The 24,951-nt window shown below is 31.5% G+C and overlaps 3 protein-coding genes across 4 annotated transcripts; all 3 read left to right on the top strand.

The window, feature by feature from the left end:
* Positions 1-111: 111 nt before the first annotated feature.
* On the top strand, positions 112-8,250 carry LOC125053916 (protein rolling stone-like). Of its 2 annotated transcripts, none has more exons than XM_047655540.1 (5): positions 112-440; positions 2,934-3,297; positions 4,408-4,518; positions 4,751-4,946; positions 7,605-8,250. In XM_047655540.1, exons 2-5 carry the CDS (start codon positions 2,985-2,987, stop codon positions 7,798-7,800), a joined length of 816 nt encoding a protein of 271 aa, XP_047511496.1. In that variant the 5' UTR covers positions 112-440; positions 2,934-2,984; the 3' UTR covers positions 7,801-8,250. The 2 variants fall into 2 exon arrangements, with proteins under 2 accessions (XP_047511496.1, XP_047511503.1); XM_047655547.1 differs by having other exon boundaries at positions 112-444.
* Positions 8,251-14,116: 5,866 nt separating this feature from the next.
* LOC125063665 (protein rolling stone-like) lies at positions 14,117-17,996 on the top strand. The gene is made up of 4 exons (XM_047670234.1): positions 14,117-14,447; positions 14,883-14,993; positions 15,265-15,454; positions 17,480-17,996. The coding sequence occupies exons 1-4, from the start codon at positions 14,132-14,134 to the stop codon at positions 17,700-17,702; spliced, it is 840 nt and encodes a 279-aa protein (XP_047526190.1). The 5' UTR covers positions 14,117-14,131; the 3' UTR covers positions 17,703-17,996.
* Positions 17,997-18,567: 571 nt separating this feature from the next.
* Positions 18,568-24,748, top strand: LOC125063674 (protein rolling stone-like). Its single transcript, XM_047670245.1, has 4 exons — positions 18,568-19,220; positions 21,379-21,495; positions 21,841-22,033; positions 23,044-24,748. The coding sequence occupies exons 1-4, from the start codon at positions 18,926-18,928 to the stop codon at positions 23,255-23,257; spliced, it is 819 nt and encodes a 272-aa protein (XP_047526201.1). The 5' UTR covers positions 18,568-18,925; the 3' UTR covers positions 23,258-24,748.
* Positions 24,749-24,951: the final 203 nt, after the last annotated feature.

Below are 24,951 nucleotides of genomic sequence, written 5' to 3'. Positions count from 1 at the left end.
ATTGTAACTGCAGATATGAATGACAAGTGACGGCGTGTGAAGGCGGTTTTTTTCTGGAGGACCTTGAGCACCAGATCTTTCGGAGTTCGGACATCACCCGTAAGATATGCGCTGCATAAGTTCAGTCGGTCGTGCGCAGAAATCAGCGCATGACGCGTGCGTATTAACCACAGATAAAATACGAAAGTAATCAGTGGTATGTTAACGCGTATTGTTAAATCCAATAAATGAAATATGTTTTTTTGTAAACGCTTTCGTTGTATTTAATTTTACAATGAAAATAATTATTAACTATAAAAATTAATTATTTCAAATATTTTAAATTACTCCCTTTTTTTATTTAATAATTTAGTAACGATTGATCTACGGTTTATTTACGCACAGTTTAAATTACGACGACATTAAATACTATTTCTCATTGAAGTGCAATTTTGGACTAAGTAAGTATAAAGATTGTATTTTTTAAATATAAGACTAGATACTTCTACATAATAATGTATTAAAACGCTTTAACATGGAAGTTAGATAATAAAATAATAATGATTTAATTCACATCAATAATCCAAATTTTGATAAATAGTTTAGTAACTATATTAGTAAACAGTAGTATGTAGTTGGTTAGTAAACAACGATTAATATTAGTAATATTATTAGCGGTATGGTTTGTTATTTATATTTATTGGGTACATTATCAGCCACCTATAAATGTTGACATTGTAATTTGTTTTCGTATTACAATAAATATATCCACCCTAAGTAAAAGTATTATAATTGTCTAAATACGACCACGCCAAAGGTATCATGACCACATTAGTGTATCACGTACCTTAACTTAACCAATAAAAAAGAAATTGTAAGTTATTCATTGTTTATAATAATTATTATACTTCGATATAAAAACTAAAAGAGATATTATTAACTTACAAGTAAAAGTAATAAAAAGGCTTTAAACTCAATCTCTCCTATCTTTCTACGCATGCGTGTATTGATTTTATTTAAAATTATTGCCATTAATTCATAAAATATTTGAAAAAAACTATATATCAGGGCATTAGCATTCTAATTCTGTTTTTTTTATATATGTGAGTTTATAAAACACTCAAAATTTTGTAGTTCCTTTTTATAATATGATGATGAGTAGCCACTTAATGTGCTATAATTTGAAGTTTAAATCAACTTAATTCTACGACGTATATTTATTAATAACAAAAAAATAAATAATATATTCTAAGAAAGAAATAACACAAAGAAAATTTACAATTAAAATTTTCCGGATGGGTTTTCTCGGATAATTCACTTGAATATTAATTAATTATTTATGAGACGTAAAGGAAGTACAATTTATTTGTTATATGACTTTTATAAATAAGATTTGATGAACTTTTAATCTTTGAAAACCTGCCAAAAATTAATTCTATCTGTCAAGCAATTTGACTGTATTTATTTATTAGTAAATATAACTTTTAAAATTAAGAAAAAATACGCAATAATTAATACTTTAATTTTTTTGTTTATTGAATTGGTAAGAATGATTCATGCTTTTGCACCTTATTAAATTAAATAAAAACGTACACAACATAATATTTAATACCTAAATAGTTATTGAAATCTTTGTCCTTTACTTATAATCACTGCAAATAGTTAACTAATATAAAACCAAATGTAAAATAATTGTGTTTTATTATAAGATAATCCCGCATAGGTACTATATAAAAATATCGTGTATTCAAAAGGATGTGACGTATTACCCGTTTTCTATAGCCGTGATCAATTCCTGTAGTCAATGTAATATCGTGTCAAAGGAAACTAAGTAATCTTAGGAATAACGATATAGTAACGAAATCGCATTTTCATGCACAACGCGATGTACGAACACGCTTCCTCTTTTGCCACAGAATTAAACATTATTCAATTCATTTTTCTACTTTATACATATCACTTGTATAAATTTCCTCACATTCCGATAGGGCTTGATCGCAGATATCTGCTTCCTAAGCTGAGAGAAATGCAAGTAGTCTTATACGCTAAACAATCGTTGTTTCACCCGAACTGAACCTTAGACATCCAAGCCCAGTTAAATTTTACAGTTCTTGATTTGCATCTTGCTATTTAAAATAAATAGTATTGAATTAGTGCTTAGTGCAACTAACTGTAGTAAAACAGGTAGTTCTTGATTAAACAATGTTGAATTTTTTAATAATATAACAAGTTATATCACATCTAGGACAACGTTTTGATAAAATAATTAGTCGAATTATAGAGTATGAAGTAGATACACGCAATGCGTGATTAATTTGATATTAATGCAAGCGTTTTCTTAAAAAAATTATTCACTATTTAAGAGAACCAATATTATTGCTTCATTCGGTTTATAATTATTATACGTAATAATAATAAAAATTATATTTATTCAAAATTTGAGAAAAAAACAATTTTCATTATATATTTATATATAATGAAAATATAATATACATAATATACATACAATATATATAATATACATTTCCATATTTAAAGATTATATATCTATAGAAACACCAAATTCTTTTCAGTTCCAATTACACTGGAATACATAAATAATAAAATAGGTTTGATAACATTTAAATCGCTTAATTTTGCGATGCATTCTTTTAAACTGTACTATTGGATACGTAAACGTCTTATCCAAATCCGATTGCCTTGACTTTTAAAATCCAATGCATAGTAATAGGAATGCACTGACCTCTACCATACTTTAAAATTAGAGTTTTATGTTTCAAGTATCTATTGCAACATCAAATCAACTTGATCGATAGTGTGTGGACCTTGATGTTGTCAAAACACCTTCTATTTTCCTTTAGCTTACGTTACCATATATGATCTTTTACTAAAATATTACACATGTTTCCTAACATCAGAACGACAATGACTACAATTTCATTATTTGTTCGCAGATTTAACGACGAAGGGTATCAATAAGGCATAACCGACTTGAGCCAATAAAAATGACTAAATTAGAAAATTGTAAGGACAGTGCGCCGGATCAGTTCTATGGATGCTGCTTGGCCAAACTTAGGGAAGGAAACGAATCGCCGGATCTTTTTGCAAGGTCATGGAGCGGAAAGATATCACCGCTAGTATGGCGTGTACCGATATTTGTATGGGCAGTCAGTATTATTACGTGGTCCGTCGTCTGCTTCTGGGGACCTCGGGAAATGTTCCTACTGTATATGACACATTGGGGCCTTGTTATGATATTTTTGGAATCACTCTTCGGTATATTAGTGTGCATTAAGGAACATCGCGGACATTTTAAAGGTAGGACATAATAGATGTCACGTTGTGTGAGATAAAAACGACACCGGTTGCTAGGTGATATAATTAGCTGAGAGCTAGATCCAATTAGTATTCTTAGTAAAATGGGCACAATGTATCATTAACCCTACAACATGCAACTAAAAGGTAGAGCACTTCTCGACCGTAATTTATTAGGCTAAATAAATTTGAAATGATAGTTGAATAAAATTACCTACGAGCCAGTTCTAATGTTCTTCTAATATGTGTAATATCAAAATATAGCTTCTAAATCACGATGGAATAATGTTATTAAAAACATAATAAAACGTACGTAACTGAGTTACTTTTTACCGCCTTCATGATGAATGGTCAAAATAAAATTTTCGAAACAAATTTTTATTGACATTACGTATAATTTACAAAATTAAAAAAATAATCAAATTTTGGAAATTCTACTTTACGATTATAAGAAAGCCAATACGAAAACCATTATACTACAAAGAGGTTTTATGCCCTTGAAATGCTTCAATGTTTTTAATAGTGTTACAACTTCAGATTACGCAACTTACGAGAACCGCAGGTTTTTCGCCTTTGACCCTGAATTCACGAATGCATTACGAATGTTTTTATAACTGTTAAATGTTTTTAAGTTTCGTAACGACTTAATAAATGCAAACAAAACAATCATTTTCGTGACACGAAGTATTTTTTATCAATTACAGCTGTTTTATGATAGTATAAATATAGTTTTATGTTTTATAAAAATAGGTAATTGTGTGGAATTAACTTTATAACAATTTTTTTTAAATGAACGAAAATTTGTTTCAAAAATCACTCCAGTGCCTCAGTGGGTTATGCTCTCTTAATGACGATAATACAAATAGTGAAGTGGTATCCAGATAGGGATAAAAGACTATATCCCTATGAACCGTCTCCTTAGGTATACTTAACCAAAACGGATATTTGGAAGGTGTCGAAACAAAAAATTCTTTTGGTATACATGATTAAGAAACACGTTCAGAATTATAATTTTAGTGTCGATTACATAATTCTACAATTACAATTTTACTCTAGTATGTATCGTTTGTTTGGGAAGCATTTAAAAAATATAATTTTAAATTATGCTTTCAGATCGGTCGCAAGGTCTACCTTGGTATGTGAGGGCATACTGGGTTTTGTACAACATCACTATCCCGCTGGCCTTTCTTATTTCTCTCTTCTATTGGGCTGTTCTAAGAGGAAGTAAGTGAAACCTTTCTAACGTTCTAAAACACGCAACTAGATGTACGGCAATGAGGTATGGAATCAATAGTAGATTTCTGCAATTCCCAAATCGATTTTACGACTGTAATTACAATCGATATAGGAAAACAGGAATATATTTTAGTTGCGAATAATTTAATAGTAGCTTTTGCGTGTTTTAAAAATATTCATGTATAATACGCATTTGTTTTCAACGTTTTTATGTTTGCAGCGGTTGCCAACATAAACTACGCACCTGACCCGATCTTAGACATAATGTTACATGGAGTAAATTCTGTTTTGATGCTGATTGAACTGGTGATGTCTCGTCAGCCGAGCCGTCTTCTCCATGTGATGCAGCCTCTATACTTTTCTGGTGTTTATCTACTCTTTACGCTAGCACATTTTTTTGCCGAAGGACACGATCCGTAAGTTTATTATCTATTTTCAAATCTTAAAGAAACACTCGTTGGACAGACTTAAACGCGAGTTTATTTCATTATTTTCTTAACTCGTTGTTTTCTACTGACTGACTCTGAATGGTACGACTATTCGAATGTAATTTATATGTTTAAACTCGTCATAAAAGCTTAATTTGAATATGTAGGTACGTATTAGTGTGTACATCTTTAGTTCTAGAAAATTAGTTTGATTATTCCAAACAATATAGTATGATGGTGGCTGTACACACTCGGCGAGAGCTTCTCGCCGGGAGTCTCGACCGAGAGGACCGAGAGAAGAGCGCAGCCTGTACACACTCGTTACGTTAATTGTATTTAAAACAAACACCGTTAATAATGGACGTGGCAACCGCTGCTGCTGTTTGTCTTTGTGCAATGAGTTGTTATAATTTTCTTCACGTTAACCATTAAAAAAAATACGAAGCCATGGCGAAGAAGAAGATGGTCACTATACACCGCAACAGAAATTCGAAGTTCAAAGAGAGTATTAAATTCCTCTGTTTTGAGCGACTATACATATGTGTTCGTCTAAAATTGTTATTGCTAATTTCAAATTGAGTTGTTGTACCATGTTAAACCTTCTTTTAATTCAAGTTATACCTGACTACAATAATTTTACGTAGACATTCAAAAAAAAATATTTACTGCCATATGCATAAATATCTTAATATTTTAGCCAAAAAATTCAGACGTCACGTGTTAACAACAAAAACCATAGCAAAATATTATTTATTTAACTTCGCGTTAAGGTGATCTTAAACAAAACCTTCAAACAGTAAACCTTGTAACGAAGTTACATCTAAGTTTACAGTTTGCACAAATATCAAACAATATTTGTTTGTACAAATATTTTGCACTTTGTCTTCGTAAACTAACATGCGTATACTATACATCATAGGTGTTATTAATAAAGGTATTTGAAGGTAAAGAATATTTGGCGCATGTATTTTTATCGAAGTAACTCGCGAGGGATGGACGATGGATAGGCAAAATACGTCGCTTAGTGAACTCAAGACAGCTGGACCACTTCGTGGTTTTTCTTTTCATTTACTTCGTGAACTCTTGGGAGGTTTTATGGAGAGTATTGGAAAAAGGCTTTTTTAAAAAATATAATAAGGTTAAACGAAGGTCGTGAGGACAGCCATAAGCATAGACTAATAAAGCAATAGTGATATTGCCTAAACATTTATTGTTTCAAGTTTCACGCTTAAATTTAAATTGGTCGTTTTAAATATTAAAGTCATTTATAATTGTATTAAAGTATGCCATTATTTCTATGTACGTCGAAATATAATAATGATCAAAAGAGATATAATACTTGAAATACGTAAGGAAGGAAATTGCAAAATTTTACGCACAACAATAGATCGCAAAAAACCTTGAAGGTACTACTTATATTAGACCTCCCAAAAACAATTCTATAACGATCGTATAATAATGACACCATGATGACACATCCTTCCAACTATGGGAAATAATTAAGCAAAATAATATTCTTTTTAAAAGTAATTAGGCCAAAACGGAACTTATTATTAATTTAGAGTTACTTTTTAAAGATTTTAAACGGATTAAATTATCATACTTAATCCTTTCAGATCAGACCTTGCGTATATCCTCGCATGTCAAGGAGGAAATATTAATTATCCTCTGACCATTAATCTTGCATGACTTTCGAATACTAATCGATGCAATCGTTATAAAATTTTCAATTTTAATTTTTCTTAGATATCTCCCAATGTCATGAAAGAAATTCACCTGAATATATTATTCAAGTATAATAAGTAGTTGTTGTTTTTATAATATCAAGATCAATAATATTTAATAAATATAAAAACAAATAAAAGTTTAATTAAAATTGTAATGCGGCGAAATTTTCCAATAAGTAAACTTTGCTATATCTCGTATTCAAGGTGACGCCAAAGGCCAGAGACGAAAATACTTCGAAATTAACTCACGCTGGGCAACATGACAACTTCCATACATATTCTATGGTTAAACTCACAAAAAAGATATGTTACAATTGAAATTCACTGTGTACAATTTTTGAAGTGAAACTTCTTTATCGGGGTTGGAAAAAATTTTTGTGTAACATTTTTTCGTTACGCGTCACATTTTTCGGTTACGCGTCACATGTTTCGGTTACGCGTCACATTTGACCGTTACGCGCGTCTTTTTCTTGTCCCTACCAGGGTTGATTCAAAGAGATTCTAAACCATTAATAACAAAAATGTATAATAACGATAACAATGATACTAAAAATTCTATTACAATTTATGAAATTCTGTAATAATCTTAGTGGTAATAAGGTAAAATGAAATAATTGTATTATTTGTATTCAAGTCTGTGATATTAAAAGCCTTTTGTTAAACTTTATCTAATTTAACTTTATTTAACCAATTTCTGTAAAGTTGCATATAGATAATTTTTCGAAAAATAAGGTCATAAAGAAGTTTCACTTCTAACGTGTGTACACTAGTACACGCACATTTTTTATTTAATCGGAAGACGGTCTATATCTTTATGCAACTGACACAACAAAATACTACAATATTTGAGTACTATGAGTTTAAGTTTTAAAACTTTTATATCCCTCAAAATTAATATTAACATATTTTATCTTTTCAGATGGGGCAATGCTTTCATATACCCAGTGATAGACTGGTCGAAGCCAATAGAAACGCTCATAGTGTTGACTTTGACAGCATTATTCTTCGCATTAATGCATATATTAACCGTAGGAATTTCAACGGTTCGTGACTATACTTTACAGAGGCTATCCCGGAACAAAAGTGGTGTATACAATGATGGATTTGAGCCTTGAAAAACTAGATCTCAGTGAAGCACTGATAAGATAATGAAATAATTATACAGTTGATATGAGTGTGACGGCCGATGACTACTTTAGGTGTAAGGAAATTATTTGTGATTGTTTTATTTTTTTTTACAATTATTATAATTTTCACAAATCAGAATTCAGGGTTGGAAATGATTTCAAACTCTTCGATTATCAATAAGTAAATAATGGAAACAATTATTTACTTGTAAATAAGTAATATTTATTTTGTGATAACATTAATATTGTATTGTGTATTAGATCATTGTGAAGTAAAAACACGTAATTTATATTTAAATTGCCTATTACTCGATAAGTAATCATTATATTAAGAAATAAAAAGGGATTTTATGATTGGTAAGATGTGTTGTTATAGAGTTATATAAGTTGTACAAGTATGTTTAACTGAGGATTGTATGAAATAAAAGCATATATTTATTTGAAGTTTTACTAATATACATATTTACATATAAGGTTCGAATTTAAAATATAATGTTTTCATCATAAATATACCAACTATACAATAATCAAAATATAGCAAAACTTCGACGACTTTATTATAAGTATGGGTTAAAGTTAGTACAGTGTTCGTTACCATGGTTACGATATTATATATAAAAGTATGATTGCTATGATCTCAAATGACGTACCTATTTTAGTCCACGTTTTATTTCCTTGATATCATAGAAAGGGCATTTTTTTACATCAATAATACTATACATATGACAATATTAAAATGCCCTTGAATGAATGAGGTCGCAAGCTCATTTATTTACTTACGATCAATAATAATAATTTCAGTAGGTATATTTCTCGTATGGAAAGCCCTTATTAGTCGTATTCGATCCAATAAAATTGCAATTGGTAATTTAACTTTTTACCCAGAAAAATCTAGCTTCTCCCTTTATTTACTTAAAACGATTTTCTAAATAAATATATATCTATGATAATATCGATAAACGCGAGCGATATATTAAACTGAGAACTCTAAAAAAATAAAAAATAAAAATGTTTTTTGTTTTTTTTAGCAATAGTAGAGGGATTTCACAACTTACAATATTTTTCATTAGAAACATTACATATCTTTTAAATTACGCTTTACAAAATATCAAAAACCACATAAAAACGGCTTTCAAATTCTTAAAACAGATAACACTAGGAAATCTAATAATCAATACATTTAAAAAGTCATAAAATATACTTAACACCACTATCAGAAATCTAATCAGCTCAAACAACTGAATCTCGTCGCGTATTTGGCCGCGGGCTGCGAAGTGACATTGTAGTCGCGAAAATGGGTGCGATAAAGAAGTATTGTAAGAAAGAGTTCCAAATTCGAAAATTCAAATTCGAACATGATGATGGGGAGGAGTTTTTCATAGGCTGCTTTCAACAGAATCGTTCGTGTCTGCCCCTTTTAATAATACGGGGTTTATTATTTTTATGTTCCGTGGCTATAGTGGTATCATCCATAGTGCTAGTGGCGGAAACAGGAAAGGGCGCGTTCTGGCCGATATATTTGACTCATTGGGGAATTTTTTTAATGATGGTCTCTACTGGTTTTGGATTTGGGATTTCACTGCACCGCTATATGAAAGGACCTATTGGTAAGTTATAAAGTGAAATTTTTGAAGCTTCGCATTCTGAGTTAAAGTTATCCTTTAAAGTGTAAATTTTTATATTTTACATACAATAGTTACCGGGACTTTGAATGACAATAGTTAATTATTTAAATAGAGCGTGCTTAATTTAAAAAAAAAATTATATAAAAATGTATTATCTGTATGTAACTAATTATAACTTATCTTATAATATTTTACATTATGGTATTTCAAAAATGTGTACTTACTTAAAATTAAAGGCCATCAGATAGTGATAACATTGTGTTCGAAGTAAACTGCAATAGGGCATGACGTGACAAAGACATATTTGTATTATGCATTATTGTTGTGTATTTAGTTAGGCAAGGAAGCGACTAACCGGAAATAAAAGTTTACCTTAAAAGCCCCGTAGGCGGTCGTATAATGGATAATGAAAATATTACTATGTATACACATACATACATAATACAAAGGTGAATAATTCACTTGGAGGCACATTATATTACTATTTATTAAGCTTTTGGTTCTTCATTATGTATATAATCCATTTTATCTTTATTATAGTCAAATGTTTATCTCGTTGTAGGATATATATTTTATCAAATCTACACTATCACTTCTAGTAATATGACACTATAAAATATAACTACTTTATCTGTGGTGACGAATTCTTTTCCTTTTATATAAGTACATAGTAGAAACACCACGGTAGCACGTGGTGTAATATAATAATGTAACGATTAAATATCGAATATTCAAGTGGACAAACAATATCAGTGTGCTATCTAAATTCAATTAAAGAACACAAATTAGGCGAAAACAATTGGTTTGGATTAGAAGAACGTTGATCACTCAAATATTTATTAATATACCTGTTTTTACAAATGAAAACTCTTATAATTTAGTAAGGACATTGCTACCAAAAAATCCGTTAAAGCATTTTTCTTTATAAATCTAGCGAAGAATTTAAATACTGTTACTGATCGTTTCAGATACATCATTTGGACTACCTTGGTATATAATTGTGAACTGGTTCATATACAATGTGACTGTACCTTTAGCCGTGTTCATTACGGTCTTCTATTGGGCATTTTTATCCGGATTAGCAGACTCTGAAGAAGTCGGTAATATTATAATTCCATATTTATTTTTGATTCTAGGATTCATGTTATCCATTACATTATAGATACGCAAGAAGTAGAAGCGTTAGTTTAGTGCCCAGGCACGTTACTTAGGCTGTGGATTCAAACCTATGTGCGCGTTTAATACTTATTTTTACGGACAAGAAAGCATCGAGGGAAAACCCAAAACCCGACGACGCTTAGCGCAGAAGGAGGCCAAGATTGAGTTATATATTTACAATAGGATATGTCTATTACTATTTTTATCGATCGACTATTGATATTCCCTTGAATTAATAAACTGTCTTATTACACATTATTTCTAGAAACAATTTATCTCTGATTGTTTGTGTTTACTCTCTTAGTTAAAACAACACATTATTCTGTATTATCTATGTCTATTACAAACAGTCTCAAGCGTTATTAAGTTGACAAACCAGTACAAAAATTATTGACTTAACGAAGACAGCTACAAAAAATTAAATGTCGTTTTTTTTCAGCTGGATTAGAATTTGCACCAAACAAAGTGCTGGATATCTTCATCCACGCCATAAACAGTGTGGTGATGTTATTACTACTGCTAACATCTCGTCATCCCATGTTCTTACTACACTTCTATAATGTGTTTGGCTTTGCTCTGATCTACATGTTCTTCAGTATTATTTACTGGGCAGCAGGCGGCACTGACCAGTAAGTTTTATTAAATTTCATGACTACATGTAATAATTAGCTTTCGGTAGCGTGAGTTTGCTCGTATCTAGTACTATGGTACTAATCTGTCATTCTTAATGTCAGACTTATTATAAAACATGTATTAAATGTAATATCGTAACTATGGTAACTAACACTACTATCATTCATCCGTAATTTAAAAATTACCTGGACGAGTGTTACCTTACACGTACAGTGTAAACTCTCTTTAACGTAAAAATTAGTTGAATTTCTTTCGTTTAACACAAACCCCATACATTAATTCGTCATTGCCTATAACAAAACCTCTCTATAACGAATGAAATACGTTATAAAGAGTGTACACTGTAGTTTAAAATAGAAGTTTAAATCGAAATTTAAATTTCCCATTAAAACTAAGGTAAGGAAATAACATTAAGGTAATCTGTTGGTCAAAGTACAAAATCTTATCTTAATCTTGAATTAATTTTTATTAAATGCATATATCGTCCTATTATCTTGTGTAACAACGTTGGACATTACTCACGAAGAAAATCCATTTCAATATGATATTTTTTTTAGTATTCAATGGTAGTATAAAATAAAATATTAAAAATATCAGCAGTAATATCCGCTATACACTACCAATTTCTACTAGGCGCACAAAAATTACATTAAAGTGCTTAGAGCGGAGTTGCATTAAAAATTAATATTAATGGCAGATCTTATAATAATTTTATTTGTGTTTAATAGTATGTAATAGTTTTATCAAGTAGTGAACAAGCCTAGCAACCTAACCTAGATAATGACTATTTCGCTGTATATAGAAGCCAGGAGTTAAATGAATTGCAAACCTTTTGATTACGTCGGTGATAACAAAACTTACTATGCGAAAACTTATTGAGTATCACGTGTATTAATATTTTTTTTTATTTAGGCAAAATGTGAATGCAATTTTGATATGAATGCATTGGTGCACTGCAGTATTTTTTACGCATATTCGTAAATGTAATAACTTGTAAACTGCTTTTATAACGACCATAATTTTTACATCACTTTTCTGATGTATAAAAGAATGTGTACCTTTTTAAAAATAAAGTATTTTCACAGATTCGGACACACCTTTATCTACCCCATGTTAGACTGGGAGCAGCCGGCTGTGGCATCAATAGCTGTAGTATTTTGTGCTGTTCTTATCATAATAGTTCATGTAATCATTACCTTGCTATCTGTAGCAAGGGATGCCCTTGGAAAACGGTATCGAAATGATAATTCTATAGATTTTTCGAGTAATATGTACAGTTAGAAGTTAAGAACTGTATTGAAAGCTAATCCTTAATAACATAAGAGATTTTTAATTTATATAACTATAAAGTGTTCCTTAAAAAAGTGTATAAACTGCATGTCTAAATAAATTGTTTGAGATTTATACGTTTATGAATAAGGTAATGGAGCATTTAATTATGAAGCGCCTATTTCTATTATTCGGCTGCGGCGCTGTACACAGCTTAATAGTGCAAGGGTTTATCAACGTATTAGATTTGACATACGGGATAGTACCAACTAAATAACTCAAGACATTATGCTACCATAACGTTATATGAATAGTTATTAAGAACTGGTATGAAAATAAAACGGTAAATATTTTTGAATTATTTGTAAGCTTTAGTTCACACTTACAATTTAAAATATAACTAGAATTTTGCTTATGCACATTAATATGAACATTGTTATTAAATAGTAACATTTCATACGAGGATTAATTATTGTAATTAATATTGTTACGTGTACTTATAATGATTTTCTCCTTCCTATAAAAATATAGGATAGGTTGAGAATATATTCTCATTTAATTATATAGAATTTAAGTAATGTACTTAGGTTTAAAGACTTTATTTCTCAAAAAAGACAACAAATGTCACTTACATGAGAATAATACTCTAGATAACATAACATTGTTCTTAATTGTACTTAATTACGTAAATATATTTTATATTTTTGTTTTTCGTTTGTTTTAATACAAGCTACGATTAAAGCTAAAAAACAATTAAGATTTGGTGATTTAACCAGTGTAGCTAAATAAATGTAGAGACCGAGTCTGCTGCTACTAATCACTACGATGACGTCATACCTTGAAACGTTGAAAAACTAAGTCAGTCCGGCTGCTAAGGATATATACTACTTCTTGGTTAAACTGGTTGAGGATCCTTCCATTAAGTTGGGAGAAGAAGGGCCCAACGTTCATCCTCCACAAATATGTGAAAGAAATACATGTCTACCAAAGATTTAAAAGAAGTTTACTAAAATATAAAAGTTACTTGTAATTTCTCGGATTTATGAATTTGACGAGTGTCAATTGCGCTTCCTACAGATTCTATAAAATAATAATAATAATAAATCTGTGGCGCTACAACCTTTTTAGACCTGAGCCTCAGATTTCTGGATCTCTTTCATGATCATTTATCAATCTAATAGGCAAGTAGGTGCCTGACACACACTGTCGACTTTTTGGGTCTAAAGTAAGCCGGTTTCCTCACGATGTTTTCCTTCACCGTTCAAGCGAATGTTAAATCCGCACATAGGAAGAAAGTGACGTGAAGCCGGGGATCGAACCTACGACATCAGGGATGAAAGTCGCACACTGAAACCACTAGGCTAACACTGCTATAGATTCTATTGTATAGAAAAAACCTGCTAGAGCCGCCTTGGATACAGAACCCAAACATTTAATATCAAACCTATGTGGATTAAATTTTCAATTAATATGATACAATCCGATATTAGTAATACTTAGAATCGCTGAATCGAACATTAAATATTTGGCAAGATTACTGTGAATGTGCTATCAGGAGATACGATATCGGTTTTTAACGATAACTTTTTCGGGTTACACAAATAAAAAACCTTCAGTTGTAATGTGTCACAGCTATGAGTGCTATTAAGGAGTTCTTTAAGGAGGAGTGCCAACTCCATATGGTTGGTTTAGAATACCAAAAACCTTCTCATTTTTTTCTAAGCGCTTGGCAAAATACGCGATCACCAGTCCCACTTTTAATATGGAGAGTTCTGCTGTTCTTGACTTCTATAGGCATCGTCCTTACTTCGTTTATAACGTACGTTTTAAGTCCCATTTACATAGGATTCTGGTTCATATATCTGACTCACTGGGGACTAGTTATGATGGTACTCGCAACTGGATTTGGAGTAGGAATCTCAGCTCGGTGTTATTTTTATGGGCCAATTGGTAAGTGCATTTTTGTTTATAGATTTGTCAATATACTTAATAAACTTATACAATAGAAAAGAGCGTACCAATTCTGGAAAGGCCGGCAACGCACTTGCGAGCCTTCTGGCATTGTGAGTGTCCATGGGCGGCGGTATCACTTAACATCAGGTGAGCCTCCTACCCGTTTGCCTCCTATTACATAAAAAAAAACACTTGGTAAAACGATGCAAAGTTAATATGCATCATAATGTATGTAATTATTATGTGAAGTATTTCATAGTTTATATTTTTGCTATCAAAATTATTTTATTGTGAATTACAATTATGAATGATCAATACAAAATTGTTTCTACATTTTCAATTACGTACTGCAAAATAAAAATACTACTTATTATGTAACGGGATTTTATATAATTATGAATATAAATGGTTTTGCTAATACTTTTTTCTCAGGAACTCAATTCTCGCTGCCGTGGTATGTAAAAACCTACTGGGTTTTATATAACGTCTCAATACCGCTGGCATTTCTCATCACTGTTTTTTACTGGACCTTACTATATGAAGGTAGTTTACTTTGTATATTAAAATAATTATTGTTTATTATTTATCTGTTTACAAATTCATTTGCATGAACAACCATTTACATATTTACAAATTGTAGTGTAAATTTAAATTCCTAATTAGTTTCATGCAATAAACCAAACAATAAGTAGATATGTTTCATGTTCTCAAACGCTTTATGTTAGGTAGCCAAGAGCCCTTTTTCACTATTATTAAACTCAATGTTATGAAAGTTTCGTACGTTTATTATAACTACTATCGGTACAACTTTCAGAGGGTGTAGAAGAGGAAGTGAGTCCAGGTCTCGACATAGCCATACATGGAATTAACTCCCTAATAATGTTTCTTTTTCTACTCGGCTCGTCACACAAAACTCGAATTGTACATGTAGTGCATCCCATCATCTTCTCCTGCATATACGTAGTCTTTAATCTCATATACTACATCGCTAATGGAACTAATCCGTAAGTACTTCTGTATATAAGTTTTTATGAAATATTATTCATCAAGTTTAAAGTCATTTAAATGACCTAAGTTCCTTTTATACAGTGATTTTGTGCACCAGCTCTGGGGTCACCTGTATTATCTACCAGGCGCCAACTTATATCTTTAATCTTTACTATTACTTATCCTGACTAATCAAGACAAAAATAACGTATGGTGTTATGACGTAAGGTGTTAACATTGTTAATTGTGAGATTTAACGAGAATATTTTTCCAATTCTATCTCGTCTATCTATAGCGGGAAATTTGGAATGGACGGTGTGGGGAGTTTTGAGTAATTAAATATGTCGAAGCAATGGCTTTACTGTGAGCGACCTTTAACATTATAAATCAATTATAGGCCAAAGCAAAATCTTACATAATATACATATTAATATAATTATATAGTATACATAATGTTTCTGGGTAACAGGATGCTTTTATATTATTATTATTATTATTAGAAAATATTATTTTCACTCTTTATTAAGCACAGAGTTACAACAAAACAATAAATGCTATACTATTTATGAAAAAATAAATAAAAAAATAGTAAAATGTTTATTATGGAACATAAGATACATATATCACTTATTCCACGTCATTAAATTTGAATTTGTAGGCATCCCTACTCATCGGCAAAGAAGACAGAGGGTGTGGGCCGAGAGAAAAAGCCGGCGTAAAAAACTCTCGGTACTCTTTTAAAATAGCAAATCATCAAACAACACTTATTTTAAAACAAATATCGCAAATTAATTAGAAGTAGCCTGTCTAGCACTAGTCCCAGGCCCTTTTATCAATTAGATAATCGTTAACTTTATAGTAAGTAATGAATTGAAATGATATGTGCTTTTAAAATGCTGAAGACACTCTCTAGCTGTAACTCCGACGATTTAGGTAATCACCACGCTTATAAAGCTAGAAAAGCATCGTTCAGTTTGAATCCATGAAAAGTATTTTTTTTTAATAGAACGGGGGGCAAACGGGCAGGAGGCTCACCTGATGTTAAGTGATACCGCCGCCCATGGACAATGCCAGAGGGCTCGCGAGTGCGTTGCCGGCCTTTTAAGAATTGGTACGCTCAATTCTTGAGTAAGTCAAAAAAAAAAACAATTTTTCGTATAATTACGGGAGCGATGCTACAGACAATAGCTGGACACCCATAGACTAATCTGATGGTATTTGATGTTGCGCTGCTTCTTAAATATTAAAGCTTGCATTCTTACCACATCTACGATCCACGATGACTTCAATTAATCTTCACAAGTACATATATGTGTTAAGGTGTTATATTTTTAATCTCGATTCTAACATCAACTAATGTTTACCGTTTAACTAATACTCAGTATTCACTTTAATGTAGGTCACGTGTATATAATTGATTCACGTGTTTATCCTTTATGAATATTGATCAAATAAAAATATACTGGGAGATGAATTTTTTGTGATTTCTGTTATCTTTAATTCTTATTTACGAACGCAAACCAATAACTTTGTATTGTTAAGTTGACCTCGTAAGTTAATTAATTAAAAATTGTGCACTACAGGTGCATTTTATCGAAATCGATCTCACTCGATTAAAATTTACGTACTTTTTTATATATTTTCTTTGGCTATACTGTTTTCCCGACTATATTGTTATTGAAGGTAACTTGTGTTTAGTTACACATAAGTTAGTTCGATCGAACTTAAGTGCGTATAGATATTATCATTAGCATAATAGCACTTGTAACAAGTATGATTAACTTCATACTATTTCAGTTAACAACTTTTTGTTTCGGTAAACATAATGTATACCTACAGAAAATTTAAGTAAGGTTTTGTTCAACGTTATTTATTTGAAGTATGTCTCTGTTCATTCCTATTCAGTGTTGTACCTGTCGTAGCCATATTGTCATGTAATACATGTAATGCCGTCCCTTCAGCTCTATTAAAAGGAATGGCAGCATTTTGTTAAACTCTAAAAATTTACTTACCTACCGTATCCCACTTTACGTTTGTTTCAGGTTAGGTGACCCATACATATATCCCGTGGTATATTGGGGCAACCCTGGGATTGCGATACTAGTGATATTTATAACACTCTTACTGCTAATAAGCTTGCACTTCGTTACTATTGGATTGGCGGCAGCACGAGACGCCATTGCTAACAAGATTTTGCGACCTTCAGTTACAGTCCACGCTCAGGAGGACATTGGGTTGAGGACCAGAGGAGAATCGACAGTTTAATCTGTTCTGCTATGCTACGTCCGCTTTTAGTCGCATTTTATCTTTGCACAGATTTAATAAATAATGAAAAATGTCTAGAAAAACATGCAGGGATACTCCTAAAGATAAGATAAGATATGGATCAGATTTTTAGTTTGCTACAATATCATATAAGCAGTTCTTCAATAAGTTTAATGATGAGTCAATTATATGTGTAACTGAATAACAGTAGTAGTACAAATGTTCCCATCGATTATGTCACGAATGTTAACTATATTAGTAGATTTTAGAATTTGAATAAAATATTATTTATTATTTTATTTATTTATTTACTCCCAATAATACATATACGTAACAAACACACATTTAATTATAATTTAATCCACGGTTTGTTACATACGTTGCAATGTTCCGTAGTCATAAATGATTGCGCAAACTCGTCTGTCGAAAGAGACATTCAAAATGTCAGTCAGTAGGACAGTACAATACTTTTCAAATCTAATATAAAATAAAGAAAATATATTTTTTATTTAGTTTTTATTCCCCATTGTATTATGTTGCTGTTTCATTCTTGACATCCAGTCGTAAACTCAGAGGCTTTTAAAATCATATTAAAAACATAACAATAATTTAGCAATATCTATGCAAGTAATAAATATATAAAATGTTTATATTCATTGCACGAATAACACTTATAACATTTATACAATGTCGAATTCTTCAAATACCTCAATATACTCTTTATTTATGTAAGTATTATTTTTATATTTAATTATGCAATGCGATTAATAAGGATTATTTTAAATACCTTTACCATTATAAAGATCCAGCTACTTACGTACTACAACTTAGTAGTATTACAACTTGGCCTGCATTTGATGACATTGAGTCATGAAATCCAGTTCTGATATGCTAAAGAAAGAATTACATAAATGTTTACCAAGAGGGCTACGGAGTGACTGTGCAACATGCAACCTCCGCGTAATGATCAGACTGCCGCGAAACGCTCAACAACGCGACGTGCCTACCGTATATTTAATAAACCTTCAATAAACGGAAGTTCTTAAGATCTCCCAGTTTTCTTTAACACAATTTTCTCATATTCCACATCGGTATTGACAAGTGATAAATGATATCGACGATAAGACACTCTAATATGTATTCGCGTTGTGAAATTATTATCTCACTTGGCCATCATTGAGTTGAGATGAACATTTGAAATGCTCTAGTTTTAAAAAGTGAAAATGGTGAAATATTCCAGGAAGAGCTTATCGCTCTCTGATTTGTGGGTGCTCTCGAATGAGAAATTAAGTGATTTTTACCTCACGTCATGGCAAAAGGGAGAGTCTCCGATACCTATGCTAGTCATGAGGTTCATGCTGGCAAGTGCGGCGGCGGGAATCTTCGCATGGTCTGTCTACTCTGGAGCCAGCCCGTATTGGTTTATATTTCTGACAAACTGGGGAGTGTTATTGGTTTTTCTGATGACACTTAGCGGGCTAAGCGTATCACTCGTCGCTACTTTTAAAAAACTTCCAGGTTTGTTTAAATCTACTTATTTATTACCAAAACGCCTACAAAATGTATCGATAATATTACATTGTAAAAATTGAATACTACAATAATATTTATTACGTACATTGAACGTGAGACGTTTATTGCAGAGTTTGTTTAGTTGAACGCGATAATCTCAGGAACTTGTTTTGATTTTTTTTTTCCTTATTTCAGAACCGAGTGTCTATTAATTAAGATAATATTTATTAACTTGGGTAAAATGTGTGAATCTGTTTCATTTTAACCTATGATCACAATCAAAATACGTGGTACGTTCTACGTTTAGAAGCATCTATGTAAAAGTTTAACATATCTATTTAACAAATTTATTTTACATAGTAGTACATATCAAGGATTAACCTTTAATTTTGGCCATAACAATCGCGTATCACCATCAAGGCCAGTTAGCGGGATTTTATATAAAAAAGGAGACAGACTGATTTTATTTAAAGCTCGCAACAGTATATATACTACAGTATATATACGTATGTAATTATAAAACTAATGAATATACATTCATGATGATGAAACCTTACCATCAAAATATAACAAATTATTCAAATATTTGACTAATAACATAAAATTGAAATGTTCATTATTATTTGTTACATTAGGCACTATGAACCACTGGCTGTCTGATTTCAGAATTCAAAGTACATAACGTAAATCAATTAAATAAGTAGATTGCGGTAACTAAATGTTAAATTGTTTTGTTAACTTATCAAATTTTATAGCATAATTAATATAATTTTACCCGGCACATGTATAAAAGATTTACTTTATTACAAATTTATTTTTAATAAAGTAAATAATAATTTATTTAATTACAAATTTAGTTAACAAACATAAGTTAAATTGAATTTTTGTACAATCAAAAATACATCAAGAACCGTTACAAATAAAAAAATACGTTTAAAAATCCCACTTGTACTGTCAATTCCTATTTTCTAAATAATTTTATCAGTTTTCCAAAATCCCAAAACCCCAACAGTATAAAACCCAGGACGCAAGAATTTACCGGTTTTTTAATGTTTCTGAGAAACCCACTTTTACTTCGCGATAGGAAACATTACGAAACGTTTTACAACAAGCACTGCTCGATGACACCCGTAATCGACATAATGTTTACTTGACCTTGTTATGAAACCATAATGAATGAATAAAAGATATTATTGATAAAGTATTTGTTGTGAATTCGCTTTTGTAACAGCGTCGAGATTATTGTCAACAGCTTCGACTGCACAAAAAAAATAGGAAACTGAAAACCGATAACGCGGTAAAGTTTTCTGTTCGCGGTATAGGCTTTTAAAGCTTATGTTACGTGGGTTTTAAACTTGTTCACAGTGTAAACACCCTTTATCCAGCCTTTCAGCTTCCCCCACTGCGGGATTTCAACTGATATTGCTTATTACTATGCGACGAAGGCGTCATAGATTGCGTGATAGTCGCAGCCTCGGAACCACGAACATGGACCCATAATTACCAGTCTTTGTGTGATGAAATACTGCGTAGCTTCGTTTATACTGACGATATTTTTTTCAAATATTCCATGCCTAGTATTTTTATAAAATAAAACTAATAATATTCAGCTTTATATTCGATTTGAAATAAACCTAAATAATAAAACTCATATGTTAAACGTACACATTATTATTTTTATAGTAACAATAAAGCAATTATTTTAGTGACTCGAAAAAGCACAAGCATCCGATGCGTCGAATAACTAAGTAACAATATTTGTGGTTGTATCCGTTAAAGAAGTTTTATTCAATTGTGTAGTAGTCGCTAACCAACATTCATTCACATCAAACGATACCAAGAAATAATAAGTAGATAATAAAACAATTTTTTACCGGATTGAAGTTATAATTACAATTATTTTTCATAATTTTAAATTTAACCAACGTTTCGCCTCCTTTACAGCGTGCGTGGTCACGGTGAGTGGTGACTGAAGACAATATCTGTATTTGTTTCCCCGGAGTTGGTATCGACTAAAAGATGGAGGGTTTTGGCAGAAATGGCTCACGGTGTCCTCTATATATGTAAAGCACGCGAAACCTCGGTTAAATTTAAAATAATTGTAAATGTGTGAAAGTTATGTCAATAAAAGACAATACAATAATAAGTAGGTTTCGGTTTTCAGACATCAGCGAAGGAAACCTACCATGGTATGTGAGTACTTACTGGCTCACTTACAACATCGCACTCATCATCTCGTTAATCATAACAGGACTTTACTGGACCCTTCTTTATAATCCAGGTAAAGTATATCAATACATTATGTAAACAAAGGATTCGTTTGGAAAAAAACAACAATAAACAAACATTAAATTTATTGAAAATTTATTATCCTGAGCTACCAAGTTTTAAACAATTACGAATTAAACAATATACGTCTTCACAATATTGTGGCCATGGAGGCTGCTAAGCACTAAACGTTACGATTATTACCTCATACAATTATATCAAGCTCATAAACATTCGTTTTAAATCGTTTATAGAAAAAAATATTTTCAATATCAAAAAGATTATCGGAATTCTGAATAACCAACGGAACACATTTTAAAGTTAAAGTTAAAACTAATCGTAATTTTGTTTTTATCAGAAAAGGATGAAGAACTTGATAAAAGCTTCTGGCTCGATCTATCAACACATGGGTTCAACTCCTGCATAGTGTTTAGCGAATTCCTACTTTCAAGGACACCTCTTAGATTCGTACACATATATCAACCCATAGCTGTAGGGCTATGGTATTCGATATTTTCCGGCATTTACTATGCTGCTGGAGGTACAGACAGGTGAGTAATAATATTTACATTATATATTCAACTTGGCGTTGGATATTATTTGAATGACCTCGGAAATGCCCACAATAATCTTAAATCACTGCATATTACAGTGGGTGGCAATCTTCTGGGTAGGTCCCAGGGTCTGTAGTATAGAAGCGTCTATAGTATAGCGGCGTTGTAGTGGCTTCAGCGTGCGACTGTCATCCCTGATCGTAGGTTCGATCCCCGGCTGTGCACCAATGGACATTATGTCTGCAATAGCACTCGCTTGACCTTTGCCTATTAGAAAGAACAAATAATCACGAAACAGATATAGATATCTGAGCCTCAGCTCTAAAAGGTATCGCCGCTGGTTTTTAAATTCTATGGTAACATGTTTTTTTAATACAAATTAACGAAAGAATTAGCCTATGAGTATTCCATGCATTTTAATACGAAGGTTGCTTTTGTTTTCTTCGCCGTACGTATTCGCATGAATTGCGATAATCAACTGTCACGTATTTAATGTAAAAAATGTGTTAATTATTTATTTAATCCTAATTAAAAGAACGCAACAATATATTAGATTAAAATAATAAAATATATAAATGAAGCGAAAGCTCGGATGTTGCTATAACATTGCTTTGGTACAAGCACTTTTCAGTTGAAAAGAGTAGGTATAAAGGAGTAACTTCTACTTGCCGTTAGCATTCTTATATATGTTGTATTAGTATTACTAATCTTTTTAATATAAGGTATTTATGGCATATAATAAATAAATAAATAAATAAACTTGATGTTAACAATCACTAGTTCTGTTGTGTAATGAACGTGAGTAAATCATGCTCAATTCGATTATTTTGCTCAACGTTAACAAACGTTATATAGGCTATATAAAATACGTTACATAGGCTATATAGTCAGTTTTTTAAAAGAAAAATACGACTCGTTTCTGGCTGATTTAAGGGAAATTTTCACTTGTGTATTGCAAACCGTTTGTAAAACTTCCCCTCGTTAATTATTGTATTTATTACTTTCAGCCTTGGCAATCCATTCATATATGAAATATTGGATTGGCGACAAACACACCGATCCTTGGCTTTGGTTGCTGCAGCGTTGGCAGCGCTAATCGTTCTTTACGCCGCGATGTGGGTTCTAACTATATGCAGAGACAAGATTTCCGTAGCTATCATAAGGACCACCAGTCTAGACCTACCGTTTACACCGCCTGATCGTATTTCTGGTGCCGTATAGGTTAAGAATCTTTATATAAGTTTTAGGTTTATTTTCTGTTAAAGTAAGGTAAGGTTAACTTACTGATTGGTAATTTATTACTAGTAAGTACTTATTCCTCGCAGAAAAAAGCACTTTTATTTAATGGGAAATGACATAATAATGATTTAGTTATATAAGGTTTATGGATTTACTGTTTTACGCTATGAATATTAAACATTACCAATGTTTATAAACTTTGCTCAACGACCTGATGTTTTTGTAATGAACTAAGCAATACAGGTATTGTGTAAGAGGCTGATGTCATAATAATGTATAAATTTTCAGTATATATTTTAACTATGAATATGTAAATAATGAGTAATGACTGACTACTTCTGAAAAAGTATACAGTTATACACAGAGTATGAGGCAGAGGGCGTCCATCGCGTTCGGTCTTGAGCCTCGTATTTTACCTCGCTCCAAGTCTTTCCGGCTGTCATTGCCTCGTCTGCAACTGTACGACGCCAGGTTTGCTTGGGACGGCCACTCTTCCACTTTCCTTGCGGGTTGCGGGCCTGCTTGGAAATATGATTGGGATTCCTTTGGAGCCCTATCCAATTCCATTTGCGTCGCTTGATCTGCTGGCTGATCGGGGTTTCTCGACCGCTCATTTAAGATGCCTATTTAGTATTGCATTAAATTAAACTAGCAACATTTTAGCCACGAGTTTTAGGTGATCAAAATATCCATTTTCATACAACACTTTAAACACTCTCATTAATTATTCTGGGTTCTCATTAATTATGCTGAGTGTCAATCAAGTTATCTAAATAGGACGATTTGTGAAAACAGCAACCTTCATTCAATTTCCTTTTAAGTAAGAAATTGGTAAAATGATAAGAGGTTTAACAACATATTGTGAGAATACTCGGAGTATATTTATTAATATTTCTGGACAATGGAGCATCATTCTGCGGCGACCATGCTCATAGGTCCCTGTATAATACTGTTTTGAATTAGTTCCCGGACCGTCACTTGCGAAGATTTTTTTAAAGTAATTCATACTAAAAGTACTCGCAAAATCTGGCTAAGTTAGGCGACCAATACAAGACTGTTGATCTTGATCGTTACACGTCCAGACTCTCTGAGAGTATGAATTAATAAAAAGCCTCGTACTTTATTCTTTGATACGCAAAGTAAAACAAATATAATTATCCAACGTTGTTGTTAATCGTTTGGTTTATATATATATTATATTAGTATAATGTAAAGTTTTGTATGAACAATATTTAAATAATAGATTCGCTGCAAAATTTAAATAACTTGTTTTAACTGTCATCATGTATATACCTGTGCCGCGTTGCCTGCCACTGTTTGAGGAGTGTTATAAATAATGATCACGCATTATAGGAAGCTATATTTAACCAAATCAAAAGAATTCATTTCATAGATGGTGAAACTATTTGGTGCCTATTAAGGCAAGGGCACATCTATGATTTTAATCTCTGGTACCATAAGATTTAATAAGTGGGTATTAAAAGTCATAATTGTAGAATATATGTAATAAGTGATGTACAAAGTACGATTTTTGTATAATAAAGACACTTGTAGCTGTTTGTGCATTTTATTTCGAATTTTTAATTACAAACTATAAACGGGTTAGTAAAAAAAATATGTATTTTTACAACATTTATTTATAGCAAACTCGCATAAACACAAAGCAACCAATTAAT

This window comes from Pieris napi, chromosome 1 (genome assembly GCF_905475465.1).
Source record: "Pieris napi chromosome 1, ilPieNapi1.2, whole genome shotgun sequence".
Taxonomy (NCBI): Eukaryota; Metazoa; Arthropoda; class Insecta; order Lepidoptera; family Pieridae; genus Pieris; species Pieris napi.
Note: the sequence above shows the minus strand (reverse complement) of the source record. Positions and strands in the feature narration are given on the sequence as shown.